At 48.9% G+C, this 20,301-nt stretch overlaps 6 protein-coding genes across 6 annotated transcripts; 4 read left to right on the plus strand and 2 right to left on the minus strand.

Annotated features, from left to right (window-relative positions):
• The first annotated feature begins 2,010 nt into the window (after positions 1–2,010).
• Positions 2,011–2,589, plus strand: BO83DRAFT_212984 (uncharacterized protein). Its single transcript, XM_025526734.1, has one exon. It carries the CDS (start codon positions 2,106–2,108, stop codon positions 2,523–2,525), a length of 420 nt encoding a protein of 139 aa, XP_025390464.1. The 5' UTR covers positions 2,011–2,105; the 3' UTR covers positions 2,526–2,589.
• Positions 2,590–3,449: 860 nt separating this feature from the next.
• On the plus strand, positions 3,450–3,967 carry BO83DRAFT_212987 (uncharacterized protein). The gene has a single exon (XM_025526735.1). The coding sequence runs from the start codon at positions 3,563–3,565 to the stop codon at positions 3,884–3,886; it is 324 nt and encodes a 107-aa protein (XP_025390465.1). The 5' UTR covers positions 3,450–3,562; the 3' UTR covers positions 3,887–3,967.
• Positions 3,968–6,383: 2,416 nt separating this feature from the next.
• BO83DRAFT_396700 (uncharacterized protein) lies at positions 6,384–8,881 on the plus strand (the record flags this gene model as incomplete). Its single annotated transcript, XM_025533151.1, has 12 exons — positions 6,384–6,423; positions 6,498–6,584; positions 6,719–6,741; positions 6,805–6,878; positions 6,979–7,075; positions 7,169–7,251; position 7,665; positions 7,746–7,924; positions 8,196–8,271; positions 8,331–8,390; positions 8,653–8,742; positions 8,846–8,881. 12 exons carry the CDS (start codon positions 6,384–6,386, stop codon positions 8,879–8,881), a joined length of 846 nt encoding a protein of 281 aa, XP_025390466.1.
• Positions 8,882–11,951: 3,070 nt separating this feature from the next.
• On the minus strand, positions 11,952–12,927 carry BO83DRAFT_213064 (uncharacterized protein). Its single transcript, XM_025526736.1, has one exon. The coding sequence runs from the start codon at positions 12,805–12,807 to the stop codon at positions 12,241–12,243; it is 567 nt and encodes a 188-aa protein (XP_025390467.1). The 5' UTR covers positions 12,808–12,927; the 3' UTR covers positions 11,952–12,240.
• Positions 12,928–14,706: 1,779 nt separating this feature from the next.
• On the plus strand, positions 14,707–16,134 carry BO83DRAFT_386385 (camp independent regulatory protein; the record flags this gene model as incomplete). Its single annotated transcript, XM_025532665.1, has 1 exon — positions 14,707–16,134. The coding sequence occupies one exon, from the start codon at positions 14,707–14,709 to the stop codon at positions 16,132–16,134; it is 1,428 nt and encodes a 475-aa protein (XP_025390468.1).
• Positions 16,135–18,668: 2,534 nt separating this feature from the next.
• Positions 18,669–20,060, minus strand: BO83DRAFT_307622 (uncharacterized protein; the record flags this gene model as incomplete). Its single annotated transcript, XM_025527341.1, has 2 exons — positions 18,669–18,989; positions 19,077–20,060. The coding sequence occupies 2 exons, from the start codon at positions 20,058–20,060 to the stop codon at positions 18,669–18,671; spliced, it is 1,305 nt and encodes a 434-aa protein (XP_025390469.1).
• Between the last annotated feature and the right edge of the window lie 241 nt (positions 20,061–20,301).

Consider the following 20,301-nt stretch of genomic DNA (forward strand, 5'->3'; position numbering starts at 1 on the left):
AATTCCTCAAAATCGTCATAGGATGGAGACTGACTGACGGATTGGATGGAAGAAAGGCCTGATGTCTCGAAGCTGTCGCAGAAATTTCCGCAAAAGTAATAGAAAAAAATCTTAAGACACGCGCCGATGGCCCCGAGCCACGTTTTTTCTGGCATGGTGGTAGTGGTGGTGCTGCTAGGCTGGGTGGTGGTCGGGATCTGGATCCCTGGCTAGACTGTGGGGAAATTCGCAGGTGGCTAGCTATATTACTGATTACTATAACCGGGCTAGTGACTATTAGGGATGGGTGTACCTGGTCTAATTGCATAGTCTGAGGGGAGTGGAAAAGGCGGGATGAAGGGGTAGGGGGAGAAGACTACATAATGGTAATATCCATGAACAAGGCTGGCGATGTATACTTACTACTAGTATCGGTATCAAGTGGGTGGTCGCGGTGTAAAGAGAGAAAGAATTGGATCGAAGTACTTGGCACTTGCGCTGAAAGGAGTAAGTACTGTGTGAGTAGATGGTGATGGTCCACTTTGTTCTCCTCCTCCACTCATCGACCCAAAAGCGTGGCTGACAAGGCGTTGAGCAATGCAGTATTAGTTAAGAATCAACGTGTGGGCTGCCATGGAATGAGCCGGCAGGAGAAACCAGCAAGTCATGTTGAGAGCATGAAGGGAGGGAAATTAATCAAAATGAAAGGTCAACTGGAAGATTAAAATTACATAAAAAAGAATAAAAGAAAAGAAGAAGGGAAAAAGGCTGAAAGAAAAAAGAAAATAACTTTTGACAAGCAAGGGGGCAGTGGCTTGGTGCCTAGAAGGAGGTCTAGAAGCTTGCTCAAAGCATCTAGGGACGAAAAGACTGTGCGACCGTCTGGGTAGATACTGCCTTCATCGGAATGGGGTGCATGCAGACGGGCAAAAGCAATAACACCGCTACCATAGAATGACGACCCAAGCTGAAGGCGATATTGGTTGCGGTGTGAGAAGTGGCATGAATAGGTCAAAGAGCAAGCGACTAAGAGCAGAACTAGTCCTGCTGAATACTGGGTCCTTCTTCCATGTGCGCGCGGCTGGGGTCCCTTCATACTAGTACTCCGTTAGTAGTTAGTAGGGGGTGGGAACATTTTTTGGAAAATTAATTCGACGATTTGTGATGTGCCTAAAGGATAGCGCTAAATTCGTAGGGGTATCGTTGACTACGGAGTAGATAGATAGATACCATCTATGGGGATCAACACTGCATTCACTCGAAGCCAATAATCTCCATGGCTTCGTGGTTAGCAGCGACAAGCGGATGGGCCACCAGGACTTTCCACTGGACATCCGGACAACCTCAGTCAGACTACGCCGGAGTTGGTCAAGCCAGGTTACCCCTAGCCATTTTGCGGTCAATTGTGAGGATGAGCCACATGGTTTGGAAAAATGGTCGACATGCTAAATTAAAATTAATCTAACATCTACCGAGGGGGGGGCACTGCATGGATTGATGCCAAGGAATAGTATGATTGCTGGATTATTGCCGAGCTCTGAACAGACCAGTTTGATACTAGTAGACTCATGAATGGGATGATGACTACGTAGTTTTAAAATTACCACGGAGTTATTAGGGGAACATGGCAGGGTCGGACCCGAGATGATAAGGAGATGGCGAGGAATGGCGGGCGATGGAGACTCAAGAAGATGGCCATGGCTGATCGACATCCATGATCCATCAGCCGTAACTCAAAAGCCCCCATTCCAGGTTGGTGCCCACAGACAATGGGCTTTTCCAATCAAGACAGGCTGAGCGTGTGTTACCATCCTCATCTGGGTGTGCATCAAGCAAGCCTGAGCTCCTGATTAACCCTTCTTCTGAGGTTGTGAAACAGAGGATACACTTCTGACACCAGCAGGTGCCCTAGTCTAGCGTCGCCCTCATCCTGCAGGGCCAACTAAGACGGCAGGACGGCCAGAAAGAAAGTGATGAGAAAAGAGAATAATACAGCAAAAAAAATAAAAAGAAAACCACGACAGGTCACGTCGCCAACCCTATGACCAGTCATTCCTCATCCCTCTAATAGGTATGCTGATGATATTATTCCGGCTGATCCTCAAAGAGCAGTGCACAGTCAAGGGATGGAGTGTGGGGGTTCGGGCCTACTGTACCTGCTACTTACTGTGTCATGTATTATTATGCTACTGTATCCTCGCCTTTTGGTTGCCTCGTCTCTGGGGCACGGACGGTGTCCAGGTCCTGATTCTCCCATCCCTGATTCTATTGCTGGGATCAATGTCCCGGTGGATGAGGTCGAGTCAGTCCACTACAGCCTACAGGATCGATCGCATGACGAAGCGCGTTGCATTGTGTGTGTGTGTGTGTGTGTGTGTGTGTGTGTGTGTGTGTGTGTGTGTGTGTATGTGCGCGCGCCAGTCCCGCTGTGCCAAAGAAGGCATCCCCCGATCGGAATGGCTGGTAGGGGTCAAGAGCTAAGGAAGACTAGTGAGGGGCGGTTGATGGCTTTGCCAAAGCGTACCGCCCAGTCAGTATCCCGGTAGACAGTATCCCGTGGGATCTCCATCCTGCGTTTATTACCTAAAGAGGTGCCGGAGATAGCGGCTAACTACTACGTAGTAGTGTTGTCGACCTTCAGGAATGAATAGATGCCCCCAGCTAGTCTAGTGTATTAGTGCAGCATCGTCAAAGGGTGACTGACAGAACTGATTTTTCTCCGCATCGAACCATCCACGCAGAAATGAATGGTTTGGGTCGTGACCCGTTTTAATGGGTGGAGGGTGGATGATCGTAGGAAAGACGTAAGTAAACAGCGCGGACAAGCGCTATCCGGAACTATTGCCATCAGTGGATCCCTCGTTGGATTTAGGTCCCATGTCCTGGGAGCGCCCGACCGATCGCCGTAATTGGAGATTCGCTAGAGCCTAGAGGAAGTCATTCCGAAACTGATTATCATGGACCCCATTCTTATTCGCCAAACCAGCAGAAAAGGGCCTCTGGTTATCATTTCCCACTCTTGCTGGAGCGTCTCCAGACTCACTATCCCGGAGGTGGAAGGCAGCTAAGTTCAAACCTCGTAAACCCGATGAATGTCCTTCCCCCGATTTTCGGATGATTGCCAAGCCAGCGTGCTAGATGGAGTAGTGTGGCCTAGCAGTAAAAGTAGCAAGTCGGGTGGGTACCAGGCCATGTGTGCAACTAGTAGTTCGTTGATGTACGACGTAGGTACAGGCACCTGGAGAGAAGGGGTAGAAGGAGACTGGGTGAGGAAATATGTAGGTGTTCCCAGTATCCAGGTTGAGGGGGTCGCAAGGAATCAATGGGTCGAAGTATGTATCTACCTACCTAAATAGTTTAAACCAAAAAGACGGGCATATATTGTTGATGACAACACCTACACTCTGGAAAACGATCCCGTCACGATAGAACTCGACTGCTGCTGCTGCTGATGATGATGATGTTGAGCCACCTGACATGTTGTTGTTTGGGGAGATTTGAAGTCATCCTCAGGCTCTGTAGCACCCCGTAGTACTGGAAAATCACTCCCTCCCTTTTCCTTCATCCAATGAGAATCCTTTGAATGCGGTCCTTTTCCCCGGCCGATTGGCGCCCTTTTGGGGGATTGCCACCATTGACCAAATCATATTTCTACACGAGCTCGAGGCGTGGCACAGTGCATCCTAGTTTATGCAGGATAACATATCTGGGAACCTATCATCAAATCAGTTCGGCTGCTGGCTATCCATTTCAGACAGACCTCAGGCTTCTGGCAATGCGCACCGTGCGTGGCCAACATGCCGTCGCCGCCGCCGCCGCCGCCCGGGAGGGACGGGCAAAAGTGGGCGCTTGGTTCCCTTTTTACCTCTTCTTTCTTTTGCATATGTATAACTACGTAGTAAACTAGTCAGGAGTAGGAGGGAGGGGATGGGAACGCCCCGTAGTAGTGGCGCATGCGGAACTGAATGAGAAGATGGAATTGCGGTCACTCATGCACCAAGTGCGTTGGGGGATTGTTGAAATGTTGGCACACGGGATGCCCTATCTCTTCTGACTACTGACCACTACTTACTGTATAATCCGGTGCAGGGGCAATACGGAGGTACACATAGCAGGAACTCCCCTCCCATTACTCGAATAGGCCACCTGCGTTAAGCGTGCAGAGGGGGGAAAAAGGCACCGTATCCTGTGCCCTGCATGGGATTCCGAATCCTGATTCCCGGATGGGAAATGCCACTGACATCTCTCCATGTTTTCTTCACACGCATGAAAGAGATTTAGAAACTGGCTGAGTTTAGGTTAGATAGTTATTGAATTTGTTTGACAATGAACTACAGTAGATATGATTTCTACGGTATACAACTCTTTTATTTTCTTTTTTGTCACTGACTGACATCCCTTCCGTCATAGCGTTAAATGGTACTTGGATCAGCCAGAAACCCTCATGTAAATAGATTAGTAGTGCAGTTGTGGTCTTCTCTCTTCGGAGTACTGTTACTACTTAACTGCACTCCATCCAGTCTGTGGTTTGGAACGGGAACCACACCTTCATTTACTTACAATGATCTACTATACAGTACCGGCTAGTACTAGTTGATACTAGTGGTGGGGGTTTGGTAACAGCGACCGAACTCGTGTCTGCTGCTTTTTTACTTACGTCGCCCCCCCATTCTGGCCTGTTTGGTTCGACATTCTTGGGGAGGGGGGCGATGATCGCCTGTTAGATCCAGACGACCCTGTCATTGTGCGGCATTTCTTTTTCTGTCAAGGATAGCGCCACCTGCCGCGTCCGCTGTTTCTGTTGACGCTTCCCTTTTGGGTGCTAGTCTACAGTTCCAAATCTCTCCCTCCCTCCCTCCCTCCCTCTCTCTCTCGAGCACACACACACACACACACTCTCTCTCTCTCTCTCGGGAGATTTGAAGCACCTGATAACTGTAATGTGTATGATGGAGGGATAAATACTAAGTACATCGTACATACTTATTAGTAACAGTAGTTGACTGGGTCGATAGTCATTCCCCGTTTGGTACCACTTTTGATACCATCTACTAGTTACCACTATTATCTGCTAGGACGATCCGCTCAGACAACAACCTACGAGATACTAGTAACCTAGCAGCATTTCCCCCAGCTCCTCTTTTTTCTCTCCTCCGACAACCCGCCTGTCTTGAACCTATTTCTTCCAATCACCATTCACATGGTGCCTGCCCGCGTTACCTAAACGGGGAAAACCCAACTTCCTGGACCGGAGCAAGACCTTCCACCGACCGACCTAACTAACTAACCTAACTAACTAGCTGAGCTAGCCATGACCCAAACCACACTCTGGTCGCGTTCATTTCCTGGCCCAAGTCTACGGTACACCGTCCGTGGCGCTACTGGATGCATCTGGAGCCGGGCAAATCACATAGCGCGCTGTCTCTTCGGTTTTTATTTGTGCGAATCCCCTCTGTTGGCTCCTCTCTTTGGTCTCGCTCTCGCTCCATTTAGCCACACATAGCGGACATGCAACAAGGGCCACATTATCTACTATACTAGTACTAGTCCTCAAGAACGTGGGGACTTTCAGGATTGTGGAATACGGAGAACTAGGGAGTCCAGTGACTCAGATTCGGTGGGGAAAAAGTAGGCACTGCCAGCCCAGAAAAATGGCACGGACACTGACTGGATCCTGGGACCGGACCCAGACCGGTCGGGTCGGTTTTCGTTCCTCCCACTCGCCTTGGATACGAAGCAATACGTCCACGTAGGTAGGAGAGAGAGAGAGAGAGAGAGAGAGAGAGAGAGAGAGAGAGAGAAACATGCCTGCTTAGTATGTCGAATCATCTGCCTCTTAGGATGCAGTTATTACTATTACCTATGAATATCATTCCAAGACATGATCGCTTAGATACTCCAGTGACTAACGAACTCGATATTAAAGATGTGTCAATATATGGGGTCAATTAACTACTATCCTCTCTCGCTCCAGTCTACCTTTTCTTTTGCTTCGCTCTCTCTAACCGAACCCGTCCCGGGGCGCTGGTTCGGAATACGAGGCTTCGTTACCCATCAGTAAGGGATGATGGCAACTAACTGGAAGCTGTAGGTATGGATTCGAGCTATATGCCTCCTAGTTCCATGCTGGGGCACCTTGGATTGGACACTACTGTTGAGTTAGCTGATGAATGCGCAGGATCCTAGACTGCCAACATAGCATAGCATATAGCTTGAGAGCCTGTCTGGAGTGCAGCAAGTGAACCTTTCATTCTTCTCTAGGGTTGCCTCCTGCTTTGGGTCGCTGATCATCAACTTGGCTGAACAGGACCTTCATCGGAGTTACCTGGATCAAGTAGACTTTTGTTACCAGTCACCGTGTCGTAGTAGTTACATGAGGTGCATCCTCACTTGACCATCGGCCCATGTATGCACCAGGCACCCAAGAGTTTGATCTTTCCCCCGGTGGCTTTTGCAGCTGCATGCAATACAATATGTATGGGTCCTCTCTCGGTAACCATTTGAGTTTCTGGGTATAGTAAGGGCTTCCTCGTCACGACCAAAATCCTGTCAGGCAGGCACGGCTTGTATGAAGCCAAGTCTGTCGCAGCTTCTTAGTAGCTCCTGTTACGGGATGGATTGACCATGCAAACGGAGGTCACTTCTCCAAGATCCCTCTTTACTCTCGTTCCCCATCTCTCAACATGCAAATTGATCATCCGTCACCTTGCGATATCCACTAACACACATAGTGCCTGAGGCTCGAGAGCAACCCAGCTTAGAGTTTCCTAGCACTGGGTCTGTCATTGCTGGCCCACCGCCTCCGGAGGAATAAATGTCAGCAAGCCAGCAAGCAAGTCACCACCACCACCGGCCTGTCAACGAGGGTTACCTGACGATCAAAATCCAATTCGTGCCGGGTAATCGAGGAATAGTGCGATCTTCCACTGTGGTAGAGCCTATTGTAAGACTAGTTATAATGAATGCTTTTTTTTTATTCCCCTCCCCCCGGTCTTCCAGGGTGGAATTGAGTTTCGACAAGCACCCACCGGTGCGATCGTCTACTCCTCACCCACTTTGTCGGGACCTCACTATCGGACCAGTCCCTTACCACCCGGTCTGGAAGGACGATCTCCTACCAGAATTGCACCTGCTGTTGACCAAAGATGAGCCGCAAAACCATGCTAGTAGCGGGGAAAAAAGGTCCAAGAGTCGTGCTCGCGCGTCTGTCGGCGCTTCCGTGGGTGGACTCGCCGGGCAACAAGAAGATAGCTCAGATTCACAGCCCCAGCAGTAGCAGCAGCAGCAGTCGCCTATGGCTTTTGGATCTGCTGGGGATCTCCCGCGAAAGTTTTGGCGACGGTCCAATATAAGCTCTAGGAACGGTGCCCCCCCTGAATCCTGACAAAGTTACCGACAATTCCAGTCGATTCAACTCTAAACATTTTAGAGTTGGGCAGGGCTTTATTGGTTTTCTCCTAGCGACCTAGTCCGGCCCCTACTGCTGCTTTGGCCTGAGGGCTCTTAAGATGATCGCCGTCGTGTGGGACGCTTTCTTCCCTATTGTTCCGCTCTGATTTTCTTTTTTTTTCTTTATTCTTTTCTCTTTTTCTTTTTTTCTGATTCAAATTATTATTAAAAATATTATCGTTATTATTTGCCAACCCCCTTCCCTGCACCCAGTCTCCACGCCCTTCGTATTCGAGCGTGCGTGGCATAGGCACGGTATATGTCATGGAGGACCAGGACCATTTGGGGCTTTGGGGGGAGGGGTGGCTTTTGTTTAGGAAGGGAAAGCTCCGCTTCTGCCTTCTTTCATCCCGATCGAGCATCCCCGGGGGATCCCTGCTGGCACATTGGAGCAAAGGCTTTCTGCACGGATCCCGACGGAGCCTGACTGGAACCGTCGACCGGTCCAGTGGAAGACCTCGAATCTAGACATCGACGCTGCCTTGCTGACAGGCACGTTAATTCTTTTCTTTCCTTTTTACCTTGATTTAATTATATTATTCATTTGATTATCATTAATTTTATTACTATTATTTCTTTCCTCCTACCAGAAAGTCGATCAACTGGGCACATGAACGTCAGCGGTCAGTCGGACCCGTGGAGCAGGGTTACTGAGCAGACGGCCATCTCCTTGAACTCCGGCCGCAGTGGCGGGAGCGAACGGAGGAGCCGACGAGATGTGAGCGAAGTAGGCAGACTGGTACAGAGGAAGTTGACGCGGCGCACAGTCCTCTTGGGCATCTGGTCGTCATGCGGTTCCGTCTACTCGTCACAGACCACCACGGGTTGCGCTGTCCTCTACTGGTTATGAATGTTCTATGGATGCTGACGAAACCAGTGGTCTTTGGTCTTATTGTTGAGAGGGTTCTATTGGGTTGGAAATAGGTCACCGGTGCGGCCGGGATGGATCGTTGACGACTAAAGTGCGGGTATGATGATGGGCGGTGATGATGACAACCGAGGTCATCGATCATTTTCCCTCACTACTATTCCATGTGTGTGCGCCATGTTTCTTTACCTCTCGGCTCTTCCATTCTCTCCTCTTCTTTGTGTCTGCCCTCCCATCATCCGGTAAGTGCTTGGTTTGAGCATGATATTAGTATGACCCCATTTTAAGGATTTTATTGTGAGTGTGCGTTGTGGTGTAGGCTAGATATAATGACTACGAAGGCTTAAGATGATCAGAGCCCAAGGGAAGTGTCGGAAGAGGATAAGAGAGGGGGAGGGAGCTACTGTGAAAAGGCGCGCGCATATGGGCCGCAGAGCTCGGACCGCGTTTGCCAGATTGGGAGGGTCACGAAATCCAGCCGGAGGAGGCCCAAAGAGAGAGAAAGAGAGAGACAGAGAGACAGAGACAGAAAGATGGGGGATGGAGCAGTTGCCGGGTCGAGCGCATACCCGATTCGATGTGTAGCAATTGGATGGGATGCAAGTTGCTGGGGCGTCCCAAATCTTCTCCAGACCCTCTTCTCACTCTCTGGGACCAATCCGAACGGGTGCCGCCTTGACGCCATGCAATAATCACCCGTCCTCTCACAACCCCCGAGATCTGAGCCCTGGGAAGAGGAGGCGGCCGTTTGATTGAGTTGTCCTTTTTTGTCTTTTTGGTTTTACTTTCTTGCCCCTTCCTCCTTCCGTGAGCTAAGTTAGGTATGTCACTGGGATGATGGCTGTCGTACGGGTTTCAGGAACCTGATGTTTGATTTGGATGGGCTATGACGATAGATAGGGTAGTATTGGAGAGGGGGACGAAGTATGTATGGGTGTGTATGTAAGTAAGTAGTTATGTAAGTAAGTGTGGTGGTTTGCTGGCTGGGCTTACTAAAGATCGCCCACTAGGGAAATATTAGGTAAGTTAACTAGCTACTTAGTTAAATGGCAGCTGCTCGATGACGATGTGAGAATGGGTGATGATTTAATAGTGCAGCGAGAGGGAAACAAGACCATGGAGGAGAGGAACAAGAGGAAGAGGAACCGACTAACCCCGTATTGTTACTGAATTGACGGATGGGGAATAGGGCCGTCCACTACTTCGTATACCATTTTCATCTTACAATTTTTCTTTCTTTACTTTTTATTTTTTTACTTGCTGTTCTCAGTATATTCGAAAGTGTTATACTATGTAGTGGTTGTAGTATACCATGTTAAATCTTACTTAATTCTATTCTTAAACAACACTCCCAGTTACATATCTTACTACTTAGATACTGAGCAAAAAGAGCTGGTCGATCGAACTCTGCCCAGAAAAAGGCAAAAAGTGGATTCTTTTTAGATTTCTGGGCCTTCCCCGATCCATGACTGACCGGTGCACATCAAATCAAATCAACTTACACTTACTCTCTTTTCGTCAGGGGCGGAGCCGTGGTTGAAGTGACCGCTTTTGCCCCACCCCTGCAGCCAACCCCTCAATCAGTTCAAGTTCAGTTCTTTTCAGTTGAATGGAGTTATGGGAGTGTATCATGGGATTGATTTCATGGTTCTACTTTTCATATGGATCAGGAGGAATCAAAAAGAAGGGATGAGAAACATAACATAGCAAAACATGATTGGGGGGTTTTTCATATGACGTTTTTGCCAATTGGCTGTTATGTAGACCTCTACTACGTAGTACGTAGTAACAGGAAAAGAATGCGGAGAATGGCAGACGACCCCGATAAGATTCCTCAACCATCGACCATCATGGAGAAATCAAGCAATCAATCAATCGGTCAGTTAGTCGGTTAGTCAATCAATCGCTCGCAACATTCCTGAATGAGCCCCCTCTCCCCTTCCACCCTCCATCCCTCTCTCCTTTCTTCCGCTATAGGATGATGACCCGGTGGATATCTTGACAACAACACTTCATAGCGCTCCGCCCCCCTCCCTCCCTCCTTTAGTTATCGAGGCGGTGGGATGGGCATGGGATGGTCATCCCGACCGTGCACGGTAGTAATTGAGCCGCCAGGAATACACGCTCAGATGTAGTTAGTTAGTTAGTTAGTTAGTAGTAGCTCTGATCCCTCATGGGGCGTCTGTCCTCCCGTCGAGTTATTTCCCGCCTCCTGTGTTTCTTTCCCACTTCCCCCTCCCAAAAAGAGGTGTAGGTAATAGTAAGTAGTAGGCCCAGGCGGCTCACGCCTAACTTGACACAGCCTCCCCCCCCGCTCGTTGAATCCTTCCTCTCCCAACCGAAAATCCCTCCCGCACTAAGTAGATATATGATGGCATTAATATCCCTCGTTAATCATGGTCTCCTCTCCCTCTTGTTCCTTTCTCATGGGCTTATGGCGGGGGTGATAGTCGTGGAAACATGTCTGGTTATTGGTGATATACTGCTTTCTTGACTAGCTAGTGGGTAGTGACTCCATACGATCTACCGTGATAAATCCAGGATTCGAGAGGAGGAGGAGGAGGATATACCAGCCAGGATGGCTTTTGTTATGTCCATAGCTAGCCTGCTGTTCGTTTCCCCCTACGCGGCTCGCGCACGCTCGTTCGATTTACCCCGGCTTTGGCTGACATGCCTCCCCCTTCTACTACTCCTTCTAGCTAGTTTAGCTAACTAACTTAGTTACCTACTTTACCTACCTGTCTACCTACCTAACATCGTACTTAAAATCACACTGGCGCATACTTAATTAGCCCATATCCTTTCTCTCTATATCTATGGTCTATATCTGATCATCCCTCCCTCCCTTCTCTCTCCCCTTTCCCACACACACACCCCCCAAGACTTACTTGCACTGCGTGTCCTTTACCCGAGTCTATCCGTCATTCCCATCTCCAATCCCAAACCCCCTCATCCGATAATAACCCGATAATTTCCAATCCCATGCCCCGTTTATCCATCCTTCAGGTACCTGTGATTCACCACACCGTCCTGAGGCGTCTGTCTCATCTTGGATTTCGTCTCGAATTGGCGGTCCCTTAGCGATCCCCCCCGATCCACTCTCCCGTCCCCTCATTAACCTCCTTCCACCCACCCCTCTTTCATCAATTTTGACTTTCACTTGTTCTACCTAAATCTTAAAATCTTTCCCCCCCCCCCCCCCCCCCCCCCCCCTACTCTTCTCGTCTTGAATCTCGGATTGTTACATGATTCATTCCCCACTACTGACTGTTTCCCTGCATTGGCGTCTTTTGGAGGATCTTATCTTGGTCATCCTTACATTTCCCAAAACAAGTTTACGAGTCTATCTGGAAGGGAAAGCAAGTGAAAGAGCTGCAAGTTAAACGACGTTGACAACAACAACAACAACAACAACAACAACAACAACAGCAGAAGAAGCAGCAGACAGTGGGATAAGAAGACGCAGTCCAAGTTGAGTTGATTGTGTGAGTGTGTGTGCAACCAGGCCGATAAAGTCAACGTCACTCCGCTGCCACGGCTAAGGTTGGGACCTACTTTTAGTAGTTACCAGCAACCCAAAACCAAACCAACCCCAGCAAAGTGAAACGGGGTACCTGCTTCTCACCATCCCCGCCAGCGTGGATTCACACTTTCTTCAGTACTACTCCTGGTAAGTCAGTTGCTCTCTCTTGTCTGTCGCTCCTTGGGGAAGTATGAAACCAGGATTGGATCAATACCACAATACCACACACATACCCTGTGCCAACACATACATTTCCCTATCATGACTCTCCAGTGTTATGCCTATTTGCTGTTCTTTCCTGCGAGATTGATCTGTACCTAGACATCCATGACTACCAAATGTGGTTTGGTGGTAGATGTTTGGATTATCTCAATTTCCCCCCTGTTCCTCCGATCCTAGTTCCTCCCAAGCCTATCTTGTGTCATACTCTTTTCTTATGCTTAACTAAAACTACCATTTGACTGGATCTGCAATTTGCATCGACTGGATTTCCCAGTGGATCTGGTTTGATATTCGTTCTGTATTTTATTTTCCTGTTCGTGTTTTGTTCTTTACCTTCTATTCTTGTTTCTATTTCTATATCTCTTTTTATTTTTATTTTCATTTTTTTTTCTTCGCCCCATACCCACACTAGCCCATTCTTACCATCTGTTGTTCGATGTTGCCTCCCACCCCCAAACAGAGTGTGAAGCAGGAGAGATGGGTGCGTGTGGTGTGGTGCGCATCTTTTGGCAAAAAGGAATGAAAGATGGAGCCCGCCGATGGCCTCTGCCTCATGGCCGGAGAGATCCACCGGCGGCGGTGCTTCTGGCGGGCTTGTCCTGCTCCTTGGGATCACTAGTTGCACCCACACCCCATCCGTCCTTCCCAATTTCTGCCTCCCTCCCTCTCTCCCTCTGGCACTGCTCGGGCCTACCTCTGGGTCGCCCCGCCTGCAGCCCGGTCGCTCTTCATGACGGAGGATGTTTTTTTTTTCTTCGCTGAACATGTCCTTCCCTCCGTCTGCCTGGCCGTTTGGCGTTCCCTGCAACCCGCACCATGCCCGGCTCTGGTCTAGTTGGACTGGCCATGGTAATTTTCCCTTCCCTTCCCTTCCCTGGTTTTCCTGATCACCAGGAAGGGGGAGGGGGGGGGATGAGGGCCGCCTCTTTTCTTTTCCTTATTTTCTTACCTACCTTACCTGTTGGTTTTTTGCTGCAAAAAAGAAAAAGGTAGATAATTATTCCTTATGTTTAATTGTCTCTTCGTGTTATTTTCGATGATTTTCTTATCTCTATTTTTTCTCTCCCCGGACAGCTCTTTCCCTTCCCTACTTTTGGAAGGGAAAGGTGTGAGAGTGAGAGGAAAGGGTAAAAAAACACGATGCTTTTTACAATACCATACATGGGTACCCTGCCAATGTTCTGGGAACTGGGATGATTTTTTGGCGTTATTTTTTTCGATTTTCTATTTTTTTTGGCACTGCTGCTCTTCCCCCATACAACTATTCCATAATTTCCATTGGGATGGGATTGCATTCCCTTTTTTTTTTTTTTTTTTGGTTTTTTTTTTCGCTATTATTTTATTTTTCCTAATTTTTTATTTTTCGTTCTCTTTTCCTCTTTTTTTCCTTTTCTATTTTTTTTTAATTTTCCCTCTTCACTTTTTTGATTTTTTTTTTTCTCTCTTCCCTTTTTTTATTTTGTTTCCTTATTTCCATATACCTAATTTTCCCTTTTCTGATTTATTTCTATCTGCCTCTTTCCCCGTCTCGTTCCACGGATGTTTAAGGTCAACTATTGTCCCCTCTTGTCTTCCGAGTCCACCACACTCCTTCCCTTCAAGCATCCCCATTCACTTTGAAACATTCCTGGTCTCTACTTGCCTTTGGAAATTCATCGCACTTCGTTTCTCGCATGGCCCGGGTGGCTTTACGTGAAGCTCCAAAGTGGATAAATCGGCTTACATACCTGCTCCGAAACAGGCACCGAACAGCTCATACGGCGTAAGCTGAGCTGGTCTCCCTCTCTTTCCCTCATCACTATCGCTTCTCGCGCAGTGGATTGTTGCCCATTCAACAAATCCCGAAATTCCGCATCGTCTTGCGCAGCAGCATCAGCAACAGCCTTTTGGGTTAAAGAGAAACTCCCGCGCCCAGGGTATTTAAACTCCCTGTCAAAACGGGTTTCTCCTTGCAAGCAGAAAGCTTGGGAATTCCCGCAGCTGTTTTGGTTGGAGACTCAACCTACCTCGATCCGATCGCTATCCGTGGAACCGGAGCTCCAGTCGACCCAGCTGCACTAGGGCCAGACGCTGCTCTCCAGATCCAACCCTTTCCCTGTGCGAGGATTTGGGAAATAGGACGGGCCCGTGCTCGCTGTCGATCCGGCTCGCCCAAGTCTGGTAGTAGCCCTTAAACTCAAGAAGGAGGGGGGCGCTTTAAACTCGCGCCATCGGCCCTCTTCTACGGTTCAACCATCACCGTCAGCTCTCTCGAGTTGTCATTCTCTCACCTTCGCACCAGAGGTTCCCACTCCTCGTCTCTCCCACCAAAGGTTATTTGCCTCCCCCTCCCTGCTTTTCTGGAGTCCCCCAATTCACTCCCTTTTTCCCCCTCCCTCCCTCCTTCCCATTCATTTTTTTTTTTTTAGCTCGGGACTTCGTCCTGGCTTTTTCTGCAACGGCCGATAACAAAGAAAGAAATTCTGACAGCCTGTCAGGCGGGATTGTTCTGATCCTATTCACTGCTATTCTTCTTCTGCTTGGTGTCGAAACGCCAGTGTCACCCTGGCCAATCCGTCTAGCCGAGTTACTGGGAAACCTTGATCAACGGTGGTGTTAACCTTGATTGATTTTACCTCTTTGCCCCCCTTTCAACTAGGTTCGAACCTACAACAAACGCAAAACAATGGTCAACGGCACCGCTACGGTGTTGGAGCCCACCTTTACGGGATACGTCGCGACAACACAGGATGCGCTGATTCTCTTTGAGGCCTGTCTGACGGGAGTGCTGCACCATGTGCCCCGTCGGCCCCACGATCGCGAACGTGGTCACCTGGTCCGCAGTGGCAGTGTGTTCATCTACGAGGAGAATTCATCGGGTATCAAGCGATGGACGGATGGAGTGACCTGGAGTCCCAGTCGAATCCTGGGCAACTTTCTCGTCTACCGCGAACTGGAGAAGCCATTTCCTCCCGGCGAAAAGAAGCGAGCGATGAAGAAGGCCAATCGACGCCCGGTGCCTTCGACGAGACCTGGGGAGCCGTATCCGCGACAGGACAGCAACGGCGGTTATTCGCCGTCTTCGACACCCGGTCAGTATCCTGGAGACCGACCACACCAGACGGACGTGGAGAGAGCGTTGGTGGGCTCGCTGGTGGACTCGTATGGCTTCAAGGATTCGGGACTCGTGAAGAAGACGATGAGTGTGACGGTTTCGGGGGTGACACACCACCTGGTCTCGTATTACAGCGTCGAGGACGTGATGCGCGGGCTGTTGAACCCGCCATCGATGGTCGACTCGCTGCGGTACATTCGGCCTCGTGCAGAGCTGACGCAGAAGCAAAGCTTCCGGGCACCCATTGATGACTTGGAATCAGGAGGTTTAGAGAACCCGAACGACCCCCATACGATCTACGGATACCGACCTCAGTTGGTAGCACCGCCCGGGTATGCGATCCCCAACCCTCATCCCGAATTCTATATGCACCCCGCGCCGTATGCTGCTACGCATGCTCCGCAGACTGCGGCCATCCCGGGATACTCGATGGCAGGGTCGATTTCGGCGCAGCCAGCTTCCAACCCGTATCTTCCCGCGCCGTCTGCACCTACCCAGATCCCGCAGAAGCCAGACGACTACTCTCAATTCCGGACACCCACTCAGTATGGAACGAGCTTCGATGCTCTGGGTCACAATGCGCTGTCGTCGTCAATCCCTTCTGCCCTCAACACGGGCATTCCGAGTTCCTTGAGCGATCGCAACCGATCCCAGTCGGATCACAGCCCTTCGGCCTATCGCAACTCGTCAATATCCTCACGCAGCGTTGCGACCGACGCGACCTCGCCCATTGATCCGGCCACGCCGGCCACATATTCACGGGGAGGAAGCTTCAGCCTGGGTCCGCTTGATGGACCGCATCAACCACTGGAACAGCGTGGCATGTCTGCGTTTGATCCGGGCATCCCGCGCCGGGAGTCGAACCCGATGCATGCGCCTTATTACCCGGGCGCAGACCGACATCCGTACTACGTGAGCGCTACCGCACCAGCAGCTCATGCCAATTACCCCGTGTCGACATGGGCAGCGGCTGCTGCTCCGGCGCAGCCTCAGATATGACTCTGAATTCTCCAGCGACCATGACTTGTGGTTTTACCCTCGCTTTAACTTTATTTCTCACACCCCCCTCTTTATTTTCTTCCGTACGAATTTTATTTTTCTGTTGTTTCTCAGAAGGGCGGCAATTTGGGAATAGACTATGCATATACGCTGTGGATGAATACCCGGGTGGGAAAACGCTCTTAGAGGAGACATGGGTGGCTTTTTCCTTGTTGCTGCTGCTTCTGTTACCCCTACGATGATACGATGTCGATCAAAATACCTTCTTTTTTTTTTATATATATCTTTATTAGCCTGTTCGCGGGTAGTACCCTGGGGGGTTTTCTGGGATTTATTCTGTGTTTTCGCTGTTTGGTGGTCTATGATTTGTTGCGAGTGTGGATTGGTTTTCTGTCTTTTTCATGCGATTATGAGCAATGGGACGGTTTTGGGTGGCATGGTTCTGGGGCGGCTATCTGTCAACACTTTTGTTTTTGTTTCGTTGTTCGTGCTACGTGCTACTCTACGTGATGCTCATTGCTTTTGTGTCTGTGCTTGGTCCGCTATCATCATATCCTTAGTTGTTACATATGGGAGAAACCATGGGTTCTTAGTGGTGTACATGGAAACTATTTGACGAGATGATCCTATCGATGATGCATACAACCAATCGATCGATCAATCAACAATCAATCAATCAATCCTGGGTTTCAAGCTGGATTTTTTTTCTTGGCAAATATTAATGGGCTGTGGTTGTGGTTCGATTTGATGCTACGGAAGGGCTTCTTCTTGTCATGTGCGGGAAGGACAAGCTGGTGATATCATCAATTATCATCTCATCACATCATTGTCAGGGGTCTAGACATGACTGATTAGTTATCCGATGGATGGTATGTTAATCCATTTACTCGTTCTTTGATTGATCTATGAGAATGCAGTAGTTCGCTATAGCCACGATCTTCTTGAGGTATATGCATATCACTTGTATAGTCAATCAATCAATCAAGCATCAATCACTGGCTAACTACTCATATTATTCTTCTTCCTCATCTTAGAAAATAAAAAATGGAACCAATCGATATTCATAATGGTCTAGACCCATCTACTACACGTTACCAGTTAGTATATTGGTATGTTTGCAAAAACAAGGAAATTGAGTAGTAGTGAAAGAGAAGGGTACATAGTGGATTGGATTGGATTGGATTGGATTGGATCGTAATAAGGTAGTAGTAGTTAGTAGTAACTAAGATCGAGGCGATCGATCGAATCGAATCGAACCGAACCAAACCAGGGAAGTTTTAAGGCAGTGGTAGTAAGATAGAATGGGTGGATGTGTGAAGAAGTTTATCAATGTCACGGTGACACTTAGGACACTTTTCGCTTGCTTTGGCTGGCTCTATCTCCACAACTGAGCTCATCTCCACTTACTTCTTTCCAAGGTGCATCTAGACCATCACTGTATTGCTTTTTTTCCTCTCTCTCACTCTCATAACTATTATCTTTGAGCTTGTCTATGAGGTATAGAATAATAATAACTGTGTATTTATGTATTCTGTACATGATCTAGATCATCTTTGATAATCAATAATAAGATCATTGGGTTGAAGTTTGAAGTGGGGGGAGGTGAACTGAATAAATACTGTATGTTATGTATGTATGTAACTGTGTAATATTTATATGCTGACTTGACTTACTTATATTCTTTCCTTTGATATCAGTATAGTAATACCTGAACAGTCTAATGAAATAATACTGTTAGTAGTTAGTAGTAGTAGGAGTAGTTAGGTCACTTTATACACATGATGGTGTGTGTCATGTGGTAGGGTTGATCTAGTTATCGTTAGTAGTAGTCTAGTCTAGTCTAGTCTGTAGAGTATGTTCTATATCCCTCAATCTACTATATACCCAGAACTATGAGGTTCGTATATACTATTAGTAGTAGTAGTAGTTCACTTTAGTCACATACTTCGTTATTCTGTGTGGTGGTTATGCGTGAGTTGTGTGAGTTGTAGATGGGTGGCTGTTACGTCACTACTTTTTACTAAGAACCTTACATGACCATACCGTATTATACAATACCGTAAGAATATTACCGGGGTAGTTGCTTACATAGTATTATAGTTGCCTGTTCTTCACCGTTTGTTTATATTTACGTTGGGTGCTATACTAGCAAAGTACTAGGTGGCGATTATATATGGGATTTGTTGAGGCTAGTTTAGTAGGTTCGTATTTAGAAGCAATGGTGGTGGTTATTAGTTGTTTGGGTGTATATAACTTCCCAATACCTACGATTTACTAACTTTGTAGTTTGTTTTGACAGATTGTGCAGATTGATATGGCGGGTAGTAGAATGATATTGAGGATTAGAAATCCATCTCGTAGTGGTACTTTGTGAACTGATAATGGTACTATAATGATGTATGGTATAAGTTGGAGGTGGAACCGGACAGTATATCATTGCGCATCACCCAATTCTATCAATCTTGTATGCCGGGTGTCATGCTAGTCGCTAACAAAAACAAGACAATCAGACCAGCCAACTCCATGCTGAAATGCTATTTATTATTTCCCTTGCTTCGTCGCTCCAATCGTCGCTCGGTTCGCTGCCCATTTCGTACGTTGGTCACTTCCGATGTCACATGCGCGTACCTGCTGCTTGACCCATGTGCATTATCCAACAGTAGTCGCATTGTGAAACTTCCCGGGTCGAATCCCGGTATTGCAGGAATAGGCTGGTTGGGGTTGAGTCCCGATTTGCCCGGCAGCAAGGCGGGGACCTTGTTAACTCCACGCAACGGTTCGATCATCGTCCAATCGCGGGTCACGTCGCGTCGGACTTCGTTGTCATCTTGTGCGATTCCGCCGTCCGGGGAGATCTGCAGCAAACTCCGATGTCAGTATATATTCCTGCAGTTGACTCTTTGATTTCCAATGTATGCTCAAGGGGATTGGGTACCACGTACGCCAGATGAAAACTTCCGCCCCGGCATATGCACGTAATCATCGAACGAGCTTTCTAGGGCCGCAAAATTGAACCCCTTGTCTGCCGTGAGGGGCTCAAAACGCTGGCCCACTTCTGTCCGGAAATCCACCGGCCGACGACGCACGGGCTTGTATCGCGGTAGGGCTAGCAGGGGCCCCGGGTAACTCGACCACCAGCATTGGACGACTGGGTCGATGTCCAGCGCAAATTGAATTCGGCTCTCCGCGCGGGGTTTCGAGATCAGCATGGCGAAGGTGAACTCGCGCGGCAGGCCCGATCGCTGCAAGTTGTTCTCCTCCAGGGTCCACACGATCTCGCCGCCCTCAACGTCGAAGGCTCGGCCGCGCGGGCTTCTGAGCGATCGCACCGACCCCTGGATCCGCATCATCTCATACCGCTTATAACGTCCATTCATGCCACCGCTAGGTGAGAGACTCGCGACGAGGGGGAGGTCAGAAACTCCAAGCGAGCCGCTGAGACTGTAGTTCCATTGTAGGGTTTCAGGGGAAACGGCGCCGTAGAGGAGGTGCGGGGCATGCATGAGGAAGCGGGGATGGCGGGTTCGGTTGCTTGACGATGACTGCTCCCTTGCGCTCTGAACAGAGGCCCGAACGGTGGCTGCTTTGAAGCGATGGGAGAGTGTATTGGGCGAGTGGAAGACGAAGGTGATACCGAGGAAGTCCACGTGGTTGTGATCTTGGTTGGACACGGCGGGGCTGGCGTAGAACCCGTGCTGAAGACGCTGCACGTGTGCAGTAATGTACGCATCGCCTGGAAGGTGTCGCTCGTAGATACAAGCGCCATTCACGAGGAGACGGGGGTTGACAAGGTTGGGGTCCGGGGTGGCTGTTGGGTCAGAGGGTGGTTGCTTAGCTTGGCCGGCTGGCTTCAGGGGGGACGACGAGTCCGGCGCTGGAGCGGCAGGACGGTCAATTGTCACCATGGCCATTGTAGGGTGTGCCATGGTGAAGGATGGTGTTTCTCCTCCATCGCGGTCATCCCGAATACCCATTGCGATATTGTTGTTGGATCTCCATCAGAAAGGAGTGCGGAGGAGGAGGTCGGGGGGGAAAATGTGCTATGGTATGTCGAAGTGATGGATGCGTTTTACGGGTGGAATGCCCGAGTTTCGCGACCTTATCAGAGAAGCCATTTTATCCAGCGTTGGGGAGGGACGATGACGACAAACGAGTCGACGGATGGAC

This window comes from Aspergillus eucalypticola, assembly GCF_003184535.1.
Source record: "Aspergillus eucalypticola CBS 122712 chromosome Unknown BO83scaffold_6, whole genome shotgun sequence".
NCBI classification, from domain to species: Eukaryota; Fungi; Ascomycota; class Eurotiomycetes; order Eurotiales; family Aspergillaceae; genus Aspergillus; species Aspergillus eucalypticola.